The sequence below is a fragment of the Polistes fuscatus genome, unplaced genomic scaffold (genome assembly GCF_010416935.1).
Source record: "Polistes fuscatus isolate 324 unplaced genomic scaffold, CU_Pfus_HIC Scaffold7, whole genome shotgun sequence".
Taxonomy (NCBI): Eukaryota; Metazoa; Arthropoda; class Insecta; order Hymenoptera; family Vespidae; genus Polistes; species Polistes fuscatus.
Window position 1 is genome coordinate 7223183 of NW_025113151.1, and position 21116 is coordinate 7244298.

Consider the following 21116-nt stretch of genomic DNA (forward strand, 5'->3'; position numbering starts at 1 on the left):
CGCAATTTCATCAAAGGGTCAAAGTCAATCGAGAAGGAAACTCTACAGGTAGAAACGGAAGTCGCGAATCGACGGGTACGGAAGAAAAATGATCCTCTCGGAGTGAGTAATTGAAAGTCCAAATTGAGACGAGCGAGAGAGAGGAGGGAATATTTATTATGCGAAATATTAAGTGAAAGAGGGATGGTCGACGTATATCGACACCGATATTGTTAATCACGACAAAGTAATTAACTCGACTAATGTAGTTAAATATTTCATTCGAGTAGAAAACGTCCGAACGTAATCGGTAATGATTAATCGACTTTGATCGAGGGACGAATATATAAATTAGCGGAGGGACCCTATAATAAGGTCCATAACGAGGATGGGAGAGCAATGGCATTATTTCCTCGTTCGTCTACTTTGTCTACTGCGTCTCTTGGAAGACCTTGCAAGGTATTCGCGAAGGGACTAGGTAAGGCGGCGTATAGACGCGCGACGCGTGGGCGTGCCACGCGACCGAACGAGTTTCTTCTTCTCTTTCTTCGAGCTTCCAGGATGCTCGCGAGATACCTTTGCCGAGCTATCGGCAACCGCCGCGACGGACTACGATCCTTTGAATATTCGATCAAAAGCAACGACCAGAGGAATCCTACGCGTCTCCAAGTTCTCCCTTGTAGCGATTAAATCCTTTCCACGGATGGAATGTGTTTTTTGAATTTTCTCGGATACGCGGTGTAGTTCGCTTCCTAGATGCCTACTAATTATAGCGCCATTTTATGCGGTTTTGCTCCGATATCGAGGAGATGTTTAACGAGCGTCATTACCGGACAAGGCGCTTAAATTCCATCGAAAGAAAACAAATTCTCTCCTACGGAGGAATTATTCCTAATTATTGGCGATGCTTTAAATAGTACCTACTCTCCTCTCGGACGTTAATAGGAAATAACGATAAGGGAGAACATTGCGCGATGATGGCAAACGCGCATCGACTTTGTCCAGCAAACTCTTTCTCGCGAATTAGTCTTTGTTGCCACGAAGAGAGGAAGAATCATTAGTGCGAAACGTCTTGCAAGGACGTACCCGTCCGATGTGTAAATCAGATATTTTATTTCGTCACGGCGAGTTAGTCAGCGTTGCCAGTCGGATGGGGAAAAAAAAATAAGAAGAAGAAGAAGAAGAAGAGGAAGAAGGGACAGCTCGCGGCAAGACGCGTGGGTGGTAAAACTGGTAGATGAGAAACACAAACATTGGAAATACGGAGAAGCGTTACGTAGCGACTCGGCGGCGGCGGTGCCGTCGAAAAGTCACGTTCGCGCAACCTTAAATCGCGAGCATCATCGAAATACGAAAGAGATTCTGCAAATCTTGGATTTTATCGAAATTATATCACCGATTGCCCGTTGGAGTCTCGCGAATGGTATTTGCCAACGGAATGGAAAGATAGAATCCCTTTTCCTTTTCCTTTTCCTTTTTCTCTCGCTCGACTTTATCCGCAGCTCTTTGGCCCTTCGCTCGACTCGACATATATCTCGCTTTTGCGACCAAATATTTGCGTATTCATCGGCGAACGTAGTAAAGGCAAACGTAAAAGTATAAAGTACCCGAACGAGAAGGAAGGAGCAGCATGGATTTTCGAATCTCTTCAAATTTATTCTCAATAAATATTCGCTTATTGGTATTCCAGGAGCAGGCAATCGTACACGGTGCGCTTTGTACCAGCCGCGATACACCGTCGCTAATTTTCTCCAGTTAGATTATTTATGCGACGCGTCTTATGCGACTTATTCTTCGTATTCTCTCGATGATCGAAGCAAAAGTTTAGATTTTCACGCGCGTTTCGTGCTATTCGAAATCTCCGAGGTGGCGCGATCAAAGTGATCTTCCCAGCCGGTTTAGAGTTTCCACGAAGCGACTCGACGTCGATACAGGGCCAAATTAATATTCAATCTCGGCGAAGATAAAGGTATATTGGGAACACGCGCCTTATCGCTAATGTTTCTCTGTACGAGATAAATTTTACGAATTAATTAAGGAGCAACGTTATGTACCAACGTTTTTTGCCTCGCGCGGAGCCAGACCAAGTGTGTTAGCGATAAAAGGTACAGCCTTTGATATTTATTTGCCTCTTCCATCGAGCTCGAAGAAAAGAAACCCAAAGACGCGACGAGACGAGACGCGAGATGATGCGACACGACGCGTCGGATGGTTACTTTCAAAGGTATTTCTTCTCTCCATACCTAAAATATATTCGCGACATCGATAACGCCTATCGGACGACGTGATCGATCGTTATCGAGGATAGATGGCATAATATTATGACCGAGTTTTATCGTCGCGAGTTTTATAAGATCAATCTTCATCCGCGTTTTATTTGATAATAAGATTTTTAAACGAAATCAAAAGTCTCGTGATTTTGGAGAATTTCGTGTAGCGTCCACGAAGGCAAGCCAACCAATACGCGTACACGGGATACGCGTCGATGTGTATCGTGGGAATTTTGTCGTCTCGTAACAAGATACCAAAGTTCTTCGTCCTACGATCGCGTGACTCTATAAAGTTCCATTTCGTTCCGTCTTAAGAGGGTCAAGATATGTCTCTGGAACATTATTCAAGACTCGGAGAGAGAAAGAGAGAAAAAAACTTGCCCTCCTTTTCGTTCGATAAGAAAGGATCTCGGGTGTATTATTTTTTGTTGTATCCATTTTCGGTTGGTAGGTGCGAATTTTCGCATCCGGGTGTGGCGAACTTCGTCGTTCGAATGGCGGATGTTTAAGAAAAAATATCAGCGAAATGTGTTGTAAAGTTTGGCTTATTTTCCAATCGGAACGATTGCAAGCGAGAGGGGTGCAGGGGAGCGGCAGCCGATCGATCGAATCTCGTCTACGAGCACGAAGCCACCGCGAAGAAAGAACGAAGCCGAAGCCGAAGCCGAAGCCGAAGCCGAAGGCGGCTCTCGTTCCGGACCGACTGGTTCTGTTTCTCTCTCGGCGCTCTCTCGGCGCTCTCTCGGCGCTCGATCGGCCACATTAATCATATTGCGAACGACGCCGCGCCTCTCTTTATTTATTCACCCTCTCTCTCTCTTCCTCCGTACAACTCGCTGGATATCTTCCTCACCGCACACAACTCGGATCGGCTCGATATTCTCGTTGCATGACTGCTGCTCACTGATCCTGACTCGCTAACAGACTCCAGTCACCCTTATCTTCCTTCTTCCACCGTGTGAAATGGCCGACAGAAAGCTCTTATCGAGCTATTTAATCCGAGCTTGCGACGGCAACTCTTGGCACGCAATTTTTGTCGTCCTTTCATCTAGCAGTCAAAAGTGCATCAAAAGTACGCGTCGAACTTTGGAAGAAGCTGGAAAAGCGGCGAGCGCGCTAATAAGAGTGGGCGAGATTATTTATTGGCCATCGATGGAAAGACTTACGCGCGCTCGACCGAGCCAAGATTACAGGCTATCCGTGCTAACAGGATGGAAGAATCCCTCGGCGAGAAAAGGTCTCGAGAAGGATGCGGAGAACGGGGCCGATTTGTAAAGCCAAAGAATTTGGCGGAGAAGGTAATGATTTTGATGCTGCTGGATACGCCGGCAAAATAGAGTGGCCAGGAGCGACTGGAAAATTGATTTTTTGAAAAATACAACCACGCCCGGGGTTGCTTCTGTGAATCGGTGACGGCGTTAACCGTCGGACTCGATCATTTCTACCTTCCTTCCTTCCTTCCTTCCTTCCTTCGAGAACCCTTAAGCACCGCCGATAAATCCAACGGATTACAAAAAGGAAGCTACGAACTCGACCATCGGCCGAGGAATGTCGACCATCGATGCCGAGAGGAGATGCCCTTTGCAAATACATATGTCGCTATTGAAAATTCCACGTTCACCATTCAAATAAGTATTCGCGCTGAAAGGACTATCGCCGAATGAAATATCATATAAAGTCCGAGCGCGGAAGATAATCTCCAATTAAATCCTTCTCGACTTATAAATAATCGAATCGATGGCAGCGAGACTCTAGGCTCGAGTCGTCGCAGCTTATCGATGATTTTCTCGATCCAAATATTATCTCTAACTCTCGAAGCGGGAGTTTTATTACGTGCGTGTGCGAGCACACGCTTATCGTGCCTCATCTACCAACTTACTAATCGGACGAATTATACAACAACGCATTAATCATAGTAATGACACGAGAGAACCGTGCGCTAAGCACGAAATGACGTACCCTAGGCGCATACGTTTTATTCGTGGAAGAATAAAACGACTACCTAAAAAGGTAACGAAGGAATGAAGTAGCCAAGATGTCCGAGACCAAAAAGTTTCAGATAAAAACTATCTCTCTCTCTCTCTCTCTTTTTCTTCTATCTTCTTCTTTTCGTCTTCTTCTTCTTCTCCTTCTACGGTCGCGCACGTATTTTAACGTACACACAAAGCCGCGTTTCTTCGCAATTATGTTTGTATTCGCGGACCTGGAAGCCTTCTGTCCCCTTCTCTCAGCCTTCAACACTCATTTCTCCTTCGTGCTGGAATAAAAAAAGAGATAAAAAGAGATGGAAATAAATTTGACGAGTCCCATCAGTGATCTGTAAAGCACAGTGTTTCCCAAATGTCCGCCACACGCGATGACAGAAGAAATATACACGGTTCTCTAATCCCGACAAAAACGAAGCGACTGCGAACGATACAGGGTATTTAACTAATCGTAGCTTTTTAATCTCCTTCTCTCTTCTCTCGCATAGGCCATTTATCTTTCTATCAAGCGTCACCTCGCGTCCACGACGAAACTATCTTCCCTTAGAATCATTTGTATTTTTAGATAGAAATTTGAAAATGACAATGAACGATAAAAGCAGTTGTTCGTGCGCTTTGCAAAGCCGTTGATAAAATGGTCGAAGCGTTCGACGAAAGTAAGCCGTCCGTCCGTATGTATGATCCATTTTGGACGGTCAAAAGAGTGCCAGTAACAAGATACTCACCGGTGCGGCGTGGCGCGGCGCCCACTTTGGGAAACACTGTTCTAGATGCAAAAGAAAAAAGGCAAAGGTTTCGCCCACGCCCGAGGAGGAACAACTTGATACAACGGAGCCGTCTCGCTTACAATCTAGTCCTTATAGAATCCTTTTGAATCGAAGAGAGAGAGAGAGAGAGAAAGAGAAAGACAAAAACAAAGGCAAAGAAAGGAACGAGAATGAGAGAAAGGAAGAGAACGAGAGAGACAAAGTAGAGTCGGTAGAATAAAGAGATGAGAAAAGAGGAGAAGGGAAATACTCTCTACGGCGTACACAATGGAGAGTCGGAAATTCGAGCCGATGCAACGAGAGAAGCATCTTCGGTAATGATGCAGCTAGAGATCTTACTCGGTGGACTGCTTTGTGGCAAGAAACGAACAAACAAATAATGCAGAGAAAAAAAGAAAAGCGCAAGGAACCCACGCGCGAACGAGTCGTAACTTTGTCATTATTAAATTAGTAATTATATTTTAAAAGAGAGTTGAGACGATGTTGAGACGATGTTGAGACGATGTGAAGGAAGCCTTAACCGTGAAAGCCCGAGCGCCGCGCCTTTTGTATTAGGCAGATTTCTTAACGCTCGCTATCGAGATGCTCCTTTGAGTCGAAAACGAACTGCACGGTCAATCTCGTCTAAGGATCTAACGGAAGAAGATCCTTGCGTGGCCTCTGTCTATATCTATTAGATAGTCCCATAAGTTCTTTCCGCGCCACCCTATGTATGCTATGTTTGTAGACACGATGCAGGTTTAGGCCCGAGGAAGTTTCGAACGTTCGAACCGACGAAAGATCAAAAATCGTCGAATCTTGTTTTCCATCGACAAAATGATACAAACCTGTTCGCTATTCGAGAGTCTCGAGAGGAAGGCGAGGCGCTTCGAGATCGGCTACGTGATTTAAGGGACGTCTAGGATTGTAATGGAGTATAAACGTGACTGTGGGGGTGTGGCAAGAGCAGGTCGACCACATTTTGGAATCACTCGGACGAGTTGTAAGCCTTTGAACGCAAGACATTTTCTCGACGTTTAATTGTGATTTACGATACGTTCGACGCGAACAACTTTCTTCTGTTCTTCTTTTTTTTTTTCTTTGAAGGAAAGGAAAGAATCCTTCTCGTTTAAATGCAATATTTCCAACATATAGTAGCCATTCCGTATGCAAAAATCTAAATTATTCATTTGATACGCGACCAAAACGTTTTCGCCAAAGAAACATCGATCGACCAACGGCGGAAGACGCGTGAATCAATGCCCACGCCGTTCGTAAAAATGTATATTTCGCTATTGCAAAACGATTCGCCCCAAGTCGAAAAGTCTTCCAAATTATCGCAGGATTGTAAATAAAGAGAGAGAGACGGTATAATGAAGAAATCTCCCCTATCCTTGCAACGCAACTCGTCATGGAACACGGAGAGGAGTTTCCACTTTTCTTTGCTTTTCATAGACGCTATAAAAATTGAATCGTAATTGAATGTATTCTTGGAAAGGTCCGCCTCTCTCTCTTCAAACGTATTTCACCGGCATCCAGGAGAATTTGTTTCTCTTCTCTTCTCAAAGCGCACTCCTACACTTCCCACTCGAAGCGAGGACTAAAGGGTTCGATTCTTACAAAAGCGATCTATCTTTTCTCGCGTTTATATCTCTTCTATCGGCAAGATCAGAGAAGAAACGGTAACATCTGTGAAAGCGGGAGATCGATCGATTGAAAGAGAAAGAGAGAAAGATCGATTCTCGTGGTTCGATTCTCGATCGTGAGTGGTTGGGAGGCGCGCGCGCGCGCGTGCCCAAGCTCCCTCTTATTACTCCGACAAGCTGTCTCCCCATCGTAAAAGCCAGCTGTATGTAAGTGCGGCGTGTGCACGATGGGAGCCGGTACGTTGATGCAAGGATCGTGGGTGTCGGTCCCACGCGTCTAGGTGGGGCCCGTCCTCCTCCTCCTCCTCCTCCTCCTCTTCTTCCTCCTTCCTTTCGTTTCTTCTACTTCTCTGCATCTCTTTCTCTCTTTGGGTTGCTATCTACCTACCTACCTACCTCCCTACCTACCTACCTACCTACCTACCTACCTAGGTATCTACCTACCTACCTACCTACCTACCTACCTACCTACCTACCTACCTATCTGCCTATCTCTCTTCCTCGGCTTCTCTCGCTCATCTCTCCTGGACCCTAGTCATTACATATATGGAAGGTGGAAGGCACGGTCTTCCAAACGCGATCCAAACGAGTCTTCGTGATGCCGTCGTGAACTCACGAGAAAAGTATTTTTTTTCTTCTTCCTTTTTTCCTTCCGACCGTCCGCCTTTTCTTTTTTTTTAAGTGAAACTTCTTTCGGGAGGGTACCGAAAATTTTCAAACGAGTCAAAGGTTCCGAGGAGAACGCTTTATTCGACCGTACGGGGAGAAACGGGAAAATAATATCAATTTTGATTAGCGCGATAAGAGAATTAAATTAATAGAAAATAAAATCCAACCGAGCGTCCATATTTGTTACACGTTTTTTTATGATGGAATTCTACTTCATCCGACGAGTAGATGTTTGCAGTTCCGTCGATTATACGAATAAGCGGAACTTTGGAAATCCTCGGATTGGTGCAAATTACGATAATACGCGCGCATTGTATTCGACGTACGCCGCGACTCGATACTCGTGAGAGAAGAAAAAAGATAAGACGATTACGCGCGAGGATACCACCTTGCCGTTCGAATTCTCTTTTTAAAAGATCGAATCGCGAGACATCCGACGCAATAATTAGGTAAAGCTCTGTTCCATAATATTTAGATAGGTATCGTTTAAAAGTTTGTATAAAAAGGTGAGAAGAAAAAGGAGTCGGACGGAAAAGGATCGAAAGGGCGCGAGTATCGCGAAAAGGTCTCGACGACAGCTCGCGTTACGCCTGGAAGCAGATCTCTTTGCGGTCTCGTTCCCTACTTTTTCTTATTTTCCTTCGACGAAAAGGAGACTTTGGCCGTCTCTCGGTGTACGAGCGTAAACATATGCAGATTGCCGGGTGGCAGCGTGTCCCCAAACTTTGCGTGCAAGATTATACACTTCGGAACGAGATTCCAGGACGCGAAGGAAAAAGAAAGACTCCGGGAGAGAGAGAAAGGGAGAAAGAAAAAGGGTAGAAGGAAAGAGGACGACAGGGAGGCTGTGGAATCGCGGTGCTGCCAAGGTGTAGCCAATATTAATAACAGGACATGTGTATCGAGTCTTCTGGAAGTTCGATGCTTCCGTACAACGCCGCCTTTCTCCTCCTACCTGACACGGATGCATTTTATTATGCTTGCCACCTTGTCTCCCCCTCTCCCCCTCTAGCCTTCTCCTCCCTCGATCATCAACCGTATTAAATGCGAGCGACGTCCTCCTCCAACCGCTGCAACCTAAGACGACGACGACGATTCTCTCGGTATGATCTAAAACGTCGCTATATTAAAAGAACCGATTATGAGAAAGAAGGACGACTAACACTTGAGGGCGTACTTATGAAATCACACGTGTAAGCGTGGTAAAAATAAAGGGACGCGTCGTCTACGCGTGGAATGCGGCGAGAAAGCGAACGTGAGAACGAAGAACGAAACGGAGATGAAAAGAGAGAAAGAGAGAAAGGGAGAACCGTATATGGAGCTACCTTTTATTATTGATAGTTACATGGTTGCGAGGCCAGCAGGGCATGTACGAAATTAATTTCGTACACGAGGAGAGTCCTAATATATTTGAGCGGAATAGTGCATAAATCAGCGATCGAATGCATTAGCTTCCAAAGGACTGCGCGATTATAGCGTTTAAAAGTACGTTGCTTTTGGCGCTCGTGAAAGAACCACGGCAGAGGAAGCAGAAGGGAGGGACAAGAACGCAACGCTCAAACTAAAGAAAGACAAACGAAGCGGTACGTTCGCTCGCCCACGCGCGCGCGAATTAAAAACCCTTGGATAAGGCCAAGTCTCGGAGAAACGTGTTGGTCGAGGGAAAAGAAGAAAGACGGAGGAAGGACGAAAAAGAGGAGAGCGTGGAAAAAAGACTCGAGAAGGACCACCCCACCATAATCTCTCGAGAAAGAAAAAGAAGAAGAAGGAGAAGAAGAAGAAGAAGAAGAAGAAACGAACTGAAAAGCGCAGAAACGTGTGGGACGACGAAGCCAGGGGCCCTACGAAATTGGCGCCACTACCTCCACCTCCTTCCTCCACCTCCTTCCTCTCTTCTTCTCTCGCTCCTCGATAAAACGACTGTTCACGTGCAATATTCGATTTTTTACAAAGACCCTCTCCTCCATCGGAGAATATTCATGGGAGAGTTTAAACCTCGCGGGAAACGATACTCTGACGCTCTTAACGAGCCGACGAATATTTTTCTCTTATAATTATCGGTAATTACGTTAACGACTAACATCCCACGGTAAGATTTCTTTAATAAACACTCAATAATTGCGTTGTTACGAGTATATTCCTTTGAGTAACTACACGGCTTCTTCTCTTTCGAAGATCTTTCTTAAATCGAAGATCGCCTTGTCTTTTTCTATTCGAAAATATGGATAAAACTTTCAAAAGAACGTATTGAAATTTTTCAAAAGTATTTTATATTTCGACGAAGAATGCACTCGCATGCCGCGAAAGCTTACATGTTTATCGGAGAGAATTTCGATCAATTTCATACGTGCAAAAAGAAGACAAAACAACGAACTATATAACATGGACATTCCTTTTCGAAGTCAGATTCGCGATAGGCAAGAGGGAATAAGAAAGCCTCGGTGATCTCGATCGACTCAAAAAGGCAAGATCGCGAGATAAATCTACCCCCCCCTAAGCAAAGGTAGGAATCTGATTCTCGATAAAGAACGGTGAAAAGATTTCTGGACATTGTTCGTTCCGTACTCGACGAGAAAAGAAAAAAAAAGGTTTACCACCCACTAGAAGTGGAATCCAAAGCAACGCGAAGAATTTCGGGGAAATATATCTTGTTCTTTCATAAAATTCCAGCGAAAAGATAACGTAAAAAATCACATCTCTTCTTCGATGATATTGAATCCGAAATGAAAAAAAATAAAAATGAAGACACGCGGTCATCAAGATTATAAAAATTCTTGGCCGAGAGCGAACGAACCATGGAGGCATCTACGAGGTACTCTCCTCCCGCCAATTACACCGTGACTAATGCTCCATGGCCGTGGGCATCTTTTCGAAATTCATCAAAATAAAGTAAAAGTAGCGGGCATGCGCGGTGGTCGGCAAAAGACCACCGGGAAGAATAATTCATTACGCGTAGAATAGCTCGCGAGGAGTTAGAGGAGTACGAAACTCGTACGATACAATTTCGTATAACGTACGATCTATCACGCGGTATACGTATAACAAAAACACTTACACATACGCGTTTCTAAAGTACAAGAGTTAGAACGACATCGTATATCTGCTCGCAAAATATGAACAATGAGAAAATGGAAAATACGAGGCGGTGATATATTCGTTTACTCGCATGCAACGATTATCTACGTAAGCAACGGTAACGAAACAACGACGTCGACGACGACGACGACGACGACGACGACGACGACGACGACGACGACGCTACAGCTCCACTCATTTTTTATACTCCGTACTTTCACAGCGTGACCCGTGGCATGCAGTATATACAATAACTTTCTTGCTAATTATAAAATAGTGATACGACCGCGGTGTGCGTATAAACATGGTAACACATCGAAAAACACGAAGCCAATTATCTGCCGCCCGGTGAGAACGAACGCACGCCCTCTCATAAAGTGCTCGTCCCGTAATTCCGCCAAGAAAAAAGAAAACAATGACGAGGTTAACAATAAGAAATAGTAGGGATATCTCGAGTTTGTAAAAATGTTCAACGTTTAACGCCTCTTTCGTCCTAATTGAAAGCATTCTAAATTCATAGCTCCGTATTTAATTGAACGTTATTTGATTATCAAGCGGAGACCTTCTTCCCTGTTATATTTGATGTCCAGTAAAAATATAGCTGGCGTACTCGAGTTATTGAAACGAAGTGTGCAACCTCCTTGAACGGTCCATTAACGTTATTACAAGTGCGGTGGCAGTGGCGGCTTCGTCGAGTAGAGAAAACATAAGAACGTTTAACTTTAATTTTAATTTAAAATCGTTGCGTCCAATGGAAGGACCACCTACGATCAGTAAGGAGGTCCGCGTCTCGCTTCGAGAGGAGAGAGCTCGGGACTAAGCCGCTGCTGAGAGTTCAGTCGGATTTCGTTTGACTTTTCGACGAAAGATTTAAGCGAATTTAAACCCGTTCAAACGACCAACTATTCCAATTTATCGAATTATACGAAATTCATTTAATTTCGTAAGTTTTGCCGTTTGCTATTCGACTACCGAATAAAGAATCAAAGGAATATAGGAAGTATGAGAAAGGTGGCATCTGGAAAAGAGATAGATCAATCGTAAAGTAAGATACTTGAACGAATCCTTTTGCCGTGGAAGATCCATCGCTGAGCGAGCCACGAGCCAAGGTTCCTCCAGGTAGCAGCGTACCCGACTCGGAGGCGGATGGCCATTGTTGGGACCTCCCACTGGGACCGCGACTCCTTGTCATCGCTCACATCGTCTGCGGCGAAGAAACAGTCACAACACAACCGCGAGTGACGAGAAAATGCGTAATTACTTTGTCGTGAATGCACGTGCGCCTCCCTCCTTCCTCCCTCCTTCCTCCCTCCTTCCTCCCTATTTCTCCATTTCAAAAGGTGCAAAATGGAAAGGTATACTACTAGAATAATAGAGAGGGAAATGGAGATAAACGTAAAGGAGGAAAAGAATATTGTCCTTTGCTCCTCGTAGTACGACGTATCGTATGTACATTATGTATATATGGGCATGGAACACAATACTCCGAAGCGAATAGCAATAAAATAGAAAGGTAAGAGAAAAGAAGCGCCGCTCCGCACCGCTTTAAACGATGAAACGCTTTTACTCATCGACATCATTAACGAACCGGCGAGTAACGTCTGTCGAGTAACATTGATGGTGATCGATCGCAGAATCATAACTCTGTATATAACTATCGTTCTTCGGGAAGAAAATAAAGATAAGAAATTCCATCGGGGCGATCATTCGAGCCGTTCTTCCTGCGAATTTCGCTAAAGAAAAGGATGCGCGATTCGACGACGACGCATAAAACTGTTCATATTTCCATCCGGTATCTCGATTAATAACACGTTAGAACGATACGGTAACTAAACTGCGACAAATACGGAGTAGCGGCACTAATACGGAACACCGGGATTTATCGTTCTTACACATGCCTCGATTTATCAAGAAGTACAAGAGCTACCTCCGCGTGTATATACGTGCGTCGTCGCAGACACACACGAAAGAAGAATAATGATCGGCCGTACGAAGCCACATACGTTTAGTAAACCCTGTCGATTCGTTAAACTTATCCTACGACTTTGCGAGCCTTAGATATTTATTTTCGTTCCTGCCGATCCGACGATACGTCATAAATAGCCGGCATTCAAATTTACGTAGAGTAAGATCATTAAGAACTTTTAAGTAAATAACTTGAGACTCGCTCGTCGAGGATCTCCTTTAATCAGAGTTTTTTTGTTGGACCGTAGGCGCCAGTACCGTGGAGGATCGTCGCAGGACATAAATCGGCATCCTCGTGACGTATCGCGCGGACTACACGCGAGAAGGACGCGCGATGCACCGGCTCTCTGTAGCGGTGCATCCGCCTACTTGCACTTGCCCGCTCGTGTATGCGCGCAAATATACGCTGCACCGCGAAAGCCCGCGTACGTACACACCTCGACTAGATTTGCGAGCGTATTCGAGGCTCGGCCTTTAAATCGCAATTTTCCACGCATAATTTCGTAGCGTAACGCAACGGCAATGCAAACGAACCGACCTAACCATAGATGCAACTTTCCATTTCTTCGCGCAATCCTCTTATTTAAAAGTTACGTTTTCTCTCATTTTCGACGAAAACCCTAAAGAGGTGCTTCCTCGTCGTCGGCTATCGCCAACACCACCTCCGCTTTCTCCGATGGAAAAAGGATTTTGCCCACGTGCAAAGCCCTCCACCCACGGGGCTGAAGGGAAGGGTAGATGGCCAATACGCAACAATGAACGTTCAGGATTTATGCTGTAGCTCGCGCTAATATAAAAGCCAATTTATTTCGCGTCAGAGAGGGAAGAAAAATACCCCCTCTCTCTCTCTCTCTCTCTCTCTCTTACGTTTTCGTATTCCTGTCCCACTCTACTAGTCACTTTGTCTCAGACTATACACGCTGGACACACCATTCTACAATTTATGCACAATAACTGTGTACAATGGGCAAAATTTATCACGAAAACAATGCTGGACATAGTTTGAATTTATGCGCGAACAGAACTGCTTTGCTTCGGCTAATCGTCGAATTAAAGGGAATGTTACTTTTTAACGATTAGCTCTCTCTCTCTCTCTCCTCTTTCTCTTTCGTGCAGCTCGATCGCGTAAATCATATCACAAAAGTGAAAGGATAGTAGTCATTGCCCGTAAGGATTATTAACATATCACGCGTGCGTTTCAAAATATCTTTCCTAGATAGGGAGTGTGAAAAGAAGTTGGTGGAAAGTTGGAAAGATGGGAAGGACGATAAAATCGTAAGGAATGCGATTCCCACTAAGATTTCCTGCAACAATCACGTATCTGGTTTAATATGACTTCCCATAGTGGTAGTTGAACCCTAAAATGGGCTCATAATGCGATGCTTGGAAGAAGCCTCGTGTAAATAGTAGCTTGAGCGGAGAAAAGGAAGAATATGGATCTAGGTATCTCGACGGTATGACTAACTAGCGATGTCACTGGTATCTCCTCCGTCCGTAGTTCTCTAGGAATTCCTCTACCTCGGCCTTGAATTTCGTAATAAACGTTTTTAAAAGGTATTAACGATCTCAGTCGCGTGTAAAGAATTGTGCGACTTTAATGTACCTCTACATAGCTACATTATCGCAACGATGAATACTTAAGATCCTAGACAGTGTTGCGCAACATACCCACAAGGTTAATTTCGTATCGCATAAAAACGACTATTTAACGGTTACTTTTATAGAGTCAAGATAAAGTAGCCATCAAAAGAGTATCCATAAAAGTATCCATAAAGTAACGTACAAAGACGTATGATCTTCCGATGCCTTTACACGCCATTTCGAATTCACGGTCGACAAAGGGGTGAACGTTCCCTGTGTAAGGGTAGAGAGAAACGTTGAAATATTTAATTATTGAGATATTTACAGCACTTTGAAATCAGTGTGGAGAACCGAGTCCGTTCGATTAATAAATTAGAGGAGACGCGGGAAAGGACGAGCAGCTTGCAAGGAGTCGGGCGTAGAATTCGAGCCTTTTATGTTGGAATCACGATCTCTATCTGCACCCTTCTCTCCCTTTTATACACTTTTATCCGACGACGACTAAACGCGTCGTCGTCTAACGAACCAAACGATCGTCCGAACGAGCTACAGCAGAGTAATTTAAAGTGTAACTCGTCCCGAGCATGTTGCGCCTCCTAACGTGGGCATCGAAACAATGCGCCTGATGGACAATACTTATTAGTTTCGGGAAGGTGGGCGAGTAATTTTCTCCCTCCTTCTTTATGGTGCACGAGTAGAAGGTACGAAGCGAGGCCAAGGGAATGCCGCCTACAGCTGTGGCGGACGAGGAGGTGCCGCCGGTCTATCATTGCCGAGGTTACACCGAATCTCTTTGGAGAAAAACATCTGACGTTTCGATCCCACATCTTTCAGTGGTAATAAGATAAAGGGAAGAGAAAACAAGCTTTTTAGCGTTAATCGATCCCACCAATTTTGTTATTAATGCGAAAAATGCAAACGCTTCGGCCTCCGAGGATAAAAGGGCCGGCCATTAAGGAAGGATTCTCGAAGCGACTCCTCCGACGACTCCTCCGACGACTTCTCGAAGGATCTACGAGGGATTAACTTTCGTGGGCACAAAGTCGATACCGCCGAACGATAAATCAGATCTTGCCGTTCCGAGAGAGTGGTATTAACCCTTTGCACTTGAGGCCTTTTTCGCTCGGGCGAAACAGCAACTCGACACGATTTTCCCCATATTTGCTGAATTTCTTACAGCTATCTTCAAATGATTTCACATATAATTTAATATTTTACATATCTCTATACTTCTCAAAGAAGGACATTTGTTAAACATTAAGCGATCTCCGAGATGCATCCTCGGCTTGTCGGGACCAATATCACAGTGATACGTGATTTGATGTTTTACGTCGGGCTTTACTCGACTGAGAATAAACTATAACTAACTCTCGAATACAAAGAGTTAAGCCCCTATCGCGTTACGCGGAAAATAGGGCAGCTTGACGAATATTTAGACTGCGACCAGTCGAACCAGTCCCCCCTGGCGGATTTACCTCGGCATGATATAGCTTGCCCGCTGCCGAATCATGAATAAATTTTAACAAGATCGAGCACGCTTGTGATCCTGCAACTTGCCGAATGCCGCTTCTACCTCCTCTACACGCGCATACGCGCATACACGCATACGACACGCATACACGAGCTAGTAAATATATGGATGAAAAAGTTATAAATCAAAGGTCCTAATCAGACCGCTTCATCGAGGCCCACTTTTAAGGTAAGTTATGAAAAGAGAAGGTGGTGGGAGAGTTCGAATATTGCTCGAATTTCGAGCCAGGGGTCAACTGATTTTACCTTCAATAATTTCAAGCACGATAATCATTAAAAATGAATAGGCGAAAGGGAAACATCTCTCTGGACAATTTCAACTACCGCAGTGTACAACTTAGTCTCTTAATAAACGACACGATTGCCACGCGTTATCGTTGAAAGACCAAAACTTTCGACTTTCTACGCTCGCGATGAAAGTTAGTTATGATATTTTTCCATAGGGATGGAACTAATTGAACACGTTTAATAATTCCCCCTCGGTTCTCGCTGGCTATATCAACCGATATCGTAGGCAAATTATTTTCTGCTCTAGCCGGATAAAATAAGTTCGTTAATATCTTTTATCGAGAAAGCGAAGCAAGTCGAACTAGTACGGAATATCTTTCTATCTTTCTTTCTTTTTCCTCGTAAAATCCTACACACAAAGTGTTGGACAGGCGCGATGACGTAAGTTGCATTTTACGGAAAAGAAAGATATAACTAAATGTAAAGAGAGAGAGAAAGAGAGAGAGATAAATTGTGGCGAAACGCCGAGGCGCGCATTCGTTCGCGTTTGCAACTTACAGAGAACCGCGAGACTGCGTGCACCCTAGAATATTTATGCAAATCGAGAGCGTAAAATGCTCCTCCGCACAATTTACCTCCTCGTTATCCCACGTTCTAGGATTAAATGAAGTCTTCGCCGAGGAAAATCGTTTAATATGCACGCTGTCTTTCTCTTTTCTCTTGATCTGCTTTGAACATAAATAAGAAAAACGTGGCGATCTATCGACACTAATTTCAAAGCTTACGCGATCGGTATCTCGAATAAAGAGAGCTCGCGAGTTATCTTGGAAAAGGTAAAAAAGAAAGAGAGAACGGAAAGAGATTGATTCCACGTGCATATCCTTGTCTATCAGAAAAGCTAATCTATCTGGACGTGTCAGCACGTTCATTCGTAGTACATACCGTGAAAATTGTAGTTCACCCACGTGAGATAAGCCGCACCTTTCGGAAGAAGGAACGAATGAAATGACACGGAAGAACATTTGAAAGAGAAAGAGAGAAGCCAGTTTAGTTAGAACCACAAGCGCAGCTACAACAAACGCTTGCTCGATTATTTAGCTACGCTCCAGTAAACGTTTCCAAGAGTACGCTTTGTGACCTATAATGGCGCGTGTTGGAACGCGTGATACAGGGACCTGGCACGCAACGCAAATATAGATGCGACTTCTCCTTTCTCTTTTTTCACGCCGACACCTATTTTCGATATCCCTTCTAAACTTTTCCTCGAGATTTTCGAGAAAAGCCATAATTCAATGGTATTGAGAAAGCAGGCTTCTCTTGCATCAACGGGTTGCATCTGCCCGTGTAAATCCGTGCGAGAAGAAATACGGCTCGATTTTCTGAATGACTGCACGTGTAAGCGCGCGACTACGGAAGCCAAGAAGATACGATCCGCAAATAGTAAAGCTCCAACCGAAAAAGGACGCCGGAAATAGAAAAATGTTTTCCTAACCCAGAGACAAGAATAAATACAACCTATGCATATCCGTGAATATTCACGGAAAAAAGTCTGACCAAGAAAGAGAAGAATAATTGTTCATAATGTAAAGTATTAGTGTTAATGCGTGATGTGTGTGCGCATGAGATACATCGATCGATAATTATTGTAAGATGCGTTTCTTTCTGGAAGAATAAGCGGGGATAAACCTACCTGGGCCCCGTTGTTCTCTATGAAATTTTTTTTTATTAAATGTTGTTTATATGACTTTCCATAAAAGAAAATTCTATTTATTTCGAATATTAATTGTGTTATACACATGCGCAACGTTCGGGAGATCATATAAACAACTTTTAATAAAAGAATTTTTATAGAAGAGAAAGTGCCAATCTCAAGGTGAATTTCGAGGAAGACGGTTGACAGAAGATAAACTCCGAGCTTTTAGATAACAATAGACGCTTGCATCGATTAATTAACAATTATTTTAATGCACTAATGCATTTTACTTATATTACAGGAAAATTTTACCCTCGAAGTCATCACTGCGCAAAAGCGTTGAAATAATTACATAAAATAGACAAAAATACTAAAATCATAACGTTTTAATCTTAAATGTAATTAAATAGGTTTATTATTCTTTTTATACACATGCTCACCGTTCGGAAGGTCCTGTAAACAACTTTCACCAAAAGAACTTTAACAAAGGACAGCGATTCATTTCAACGGTTGATTTCGAGGAGGAGGGATCATAGAACATATACTCCGAACTTTTAGACAACAATAGGCACTTTCATCGATTAATTAACAATTATTTTAATAATATAATGCACGCTACTTATATTACAGGAAAATTTTACATTTAAACGTTACTATGTTTAAATAAAAGTTTGTTAATATAGAATTCGAATGTTTTTTTATGAATTTAGGAATAGAATAAAATTATTTTGAAAATTAAATGAATACTATTTAATTAATATTTTATGTAAAGGGTAACAAATAACACATATACTTCGTAAAATTATTTACGATTATATGTTCTTGTACATATATACAGATCGTTATACAAGTAAAAAGTATATAAAGTCAATGCTTTCTTGTCTTTCTCTAACTATACTATACTACTGGAAGTATACATAAGACAATACAGTCGATATTTTTTAAGTGATATTTATCAATTGAAATAATTATATAATATTACAATTTAATCATTCTTGTAGCTTATTTAAAAAATGCAAGATATACAACTAAAATGAATAATATTATCTTTATTAATGATGTTTGTACTTGTCACTGCAACCATTAGAACTAATCTTTATACATCAATCGTTTAATATTTTTCAATCTATGCATGTTTTTAATTAAGCTGCAGCAATTGTTCTTTCTTCTTCTTTTCTTTCTGTATGGTCTTCTGTTGCCGAAGGTTTTGATTCCATTGACTTTATACTACTCTCTTCAGCTGCATAAATAGATTTGGATTCTTGTTTTTCTTGCTCGCTTTGCCATTGCACCTTTAAAAAAAAATACAAATTGATATTGAATTGTATCACAAAAATATAATATTTCTCTCTCTTCTCTCTCTTTTACTTGTTCATAAGCAATGAAAATAATATACCTTTTGTTTATGTTGTCTAATAGCTTCCATACATCTGTCTACCACCATTTGCTCTGTTAAGACACCATTTTCAGACGCGTATGCCGCTGCTTGCCATGCAACACCAAGTTTTGCTAATTCTCTACCAGACATTCCTTCTGTTATTTTCGCCATTTTAGTACATAAAGCACCATAGTCAAATTGCGCTACTTTTAATCTTTTCTTGCCTTCGATGGCTGGTTGAAGAACAAATTTATCAAAATATAGGCGAACTAAACGCTCGCGTTCTTCGAAACCTGGAAGATTGAACTCCACCATTTCATCCAATCTATCATTTACTGCCCAATCGAATTGTTCAGGAGTATTTGATGCCAAAACTAACATAAATTTATTACTTTGCTCGCCGGTTCTATATAAGAATGCATTTAACATTGCTCTTAAATCTTCTGATATATGTTCGCTCGATCTTTTTCTTAAGAAAGCATCCGCTTCATCGATGAACAATAAAAGACCTTTTCTAGATGTTGTCGCCCAATCAAAAACTTTATGTATCGCAGTAACACCGTCCTTTCCCAAAGGTGCTAGATCACCGCCCGTCACAATTGCATAATCCATCCCAGAATGTTCTGCTAGCTTTTTAGCAAACATAGTCTTACCAGTACCAGGTGGGCCATGCATCAATATATTTCTATACATTCCACGATTTTGTTTAGTATTTTTCGTAGCTATCGCCACATCGCGTAATCTTTCTTCGAGTTTTGGTGCTAAAACTACACCAGATAAAGCATCGGTTTGCTTATCTTTCAGTTTTTTAATAGCTCGTATAGGATGTCTTACAGTATCCAATACTGTAAATCTAGATGTTTCACGTACTAAAGATGGCTTTCCTAAACGAGATTCAATATAGCGTGCAGCTATACTGGTTGATCCCTTAGCAGAGTACACGCCAAAAGCTAATAGAGATAAACCACCAGCAGCAGCAAGAATTTTATCCCAATCTTGTAAAAGAGCGTTGGCTCCAGTGCCAAGTACCGAACCTGCAGTTCTAAAAGATATCGTTTATCAATTTAAGTACAAATTTTAGATTCAATTCAGAACACAAAAATAAATGCTTGGTTTATTAAATACTTACTTTATAGATTCTAAGACAGTAATTCTATTTTCTGATGCCTTCAGTCTAATTTGCTCTAAATTAAGATCTTGATTTTCCCTATCAATCTTTGCTTTAGCTTTAAGCTCTGCTTCTAACTTTCTCATTTCATTTTTATGCCTCAAATCCATTTCGTGCTCGATAGTTGCTTTTCTCATAGCTTCTTGTTTAGCTACCGATTCTTCTTGTCTTCTTAAATTTTCATCATTCATCCTTTGTTGCTGTGCTAATTGATCATCGTATCGTTTTCTAGACAACTGATCTTGATACTGAGCTCTTGCTTGATGCTGCCTTGTTTCTTCTTGCAAGGTTTTACGTTTCTCTTCTCCTTCTATGCGTCTTTGATCAACTTTCATTTGTTCGATGGTAGCTTCGTACTTCTTTAATTCTGTTTGCATTTCTGTTTGTTTAGTCACCTCTTGCATTTTAGAAAGTTCCAAAGCTTGAGCAGCATGAGCTAGAACAATCATATCATACCTCATGATACCTCATACCACATAACTATAATTTATAAATTAAAATAAAATTTACTGCGATTTCTTTTTTCCTTTATAAAACCTATTCTCATTTTTATGGCCATGAAATAATTCTAATTAATATTAAAAATTAAATTTTCAAACATTTGCTTTACATGTAACAAGTACATAATAGTTTAAATTGTAAAATATTGAAACATTGCATCATTGTAAACTCATTCATACAGATTTCATGAATAGTAACATGCTTCTAACTAATGATTGTATTCCCGCTTACGTAACCTAATATAGTATAAGATCAATACGAAAATGAATTAGAAAAGAATAATCTTACAAGATTTTTCAAGTTCTTTGGCAGCTGCAGCCGCTCTTTCCAATGCGCTCGAGTCGAATCTGTAAGCTTCCATTTGAGATTTCATTAAATTTTTCGAATTAGAACCATCTCCACCACCGTCTGAGCCCGACGATGCCGGTGGTTGAATAAATTGAGAGAAATCCTGTGGTGGTTGCGTGTTACGATAACCAAGAAGCCACGACATTTTTAATTAAGCACGGAAAATACAAAAATTCTTTAAAGTACACTTTTCTTCTGTCTTTTAAACGTTTAAATTAATATCGTCTAAAAACTAGATGCACCGAACCTTTCACGTGCACTTTACGAGTATGGAACACGAACTATGCAATGCTACTAGAAATGAATCGAAACGAATACAGCGATAACAAAGGAACACAGTTGCACGTCCTCCTA

The 21116-nt window shown here is 42.2% G+C and overlaps 1 protein-coding gene across 1 annotated transcript; it reads right to left on the bottom strand.

The window, feature by feature from the left end:
- Nucleotides 1-18102: 18102 nt before the first annotated feature.
- LOC122524478 (ATPase family AAA domain-containing protein 3A homolog) lies at nt 18103-21055 on the bottom strand. Its single transcript, XM_043646786.1, has 4 exons — nt 20703-21055; nt 19875-20349; nt 18764-19787; nt 18103-18659 (listed from the first exon to the last, which is right to left on the bottom strand). Exons 1-4 carry the CDS (start codon nt 20905-20907, stop codon nt 18510-18512), a joined length of 1854 nt encoding a protein of 617 aa, XP_043502721.1. The 5' UTR covers nt 20908-21055; the 3' UTR covers nt 18103-18509.
- Between the last annotated feature and the right edge of the window lie 61 nt (nt 21056-21116).

Coding starts and splice junctions, on each gene's coding strand:
- LOC122524478 (XM_043646786.1), bottom strand. CDS start 20,907: ATGTCGTGGCTTCTTGGTTATCGTAACACGCAACCACCACAGGATTTC. Junction 20,350..20,702: donor CAAAGAACTTGAAAAATCTT/GTAAGATTATTC, acceptor TGATTGTTCTAG/CTCATGCTGCTCAAGCTTTG. Junction 19,788..19,874: donor ACTGTCTTAGAATCTATAAA/GTAAGTATTTAA, acceptor GATATCTTTTAG/AACTGCAGGTTCGGTACTTG.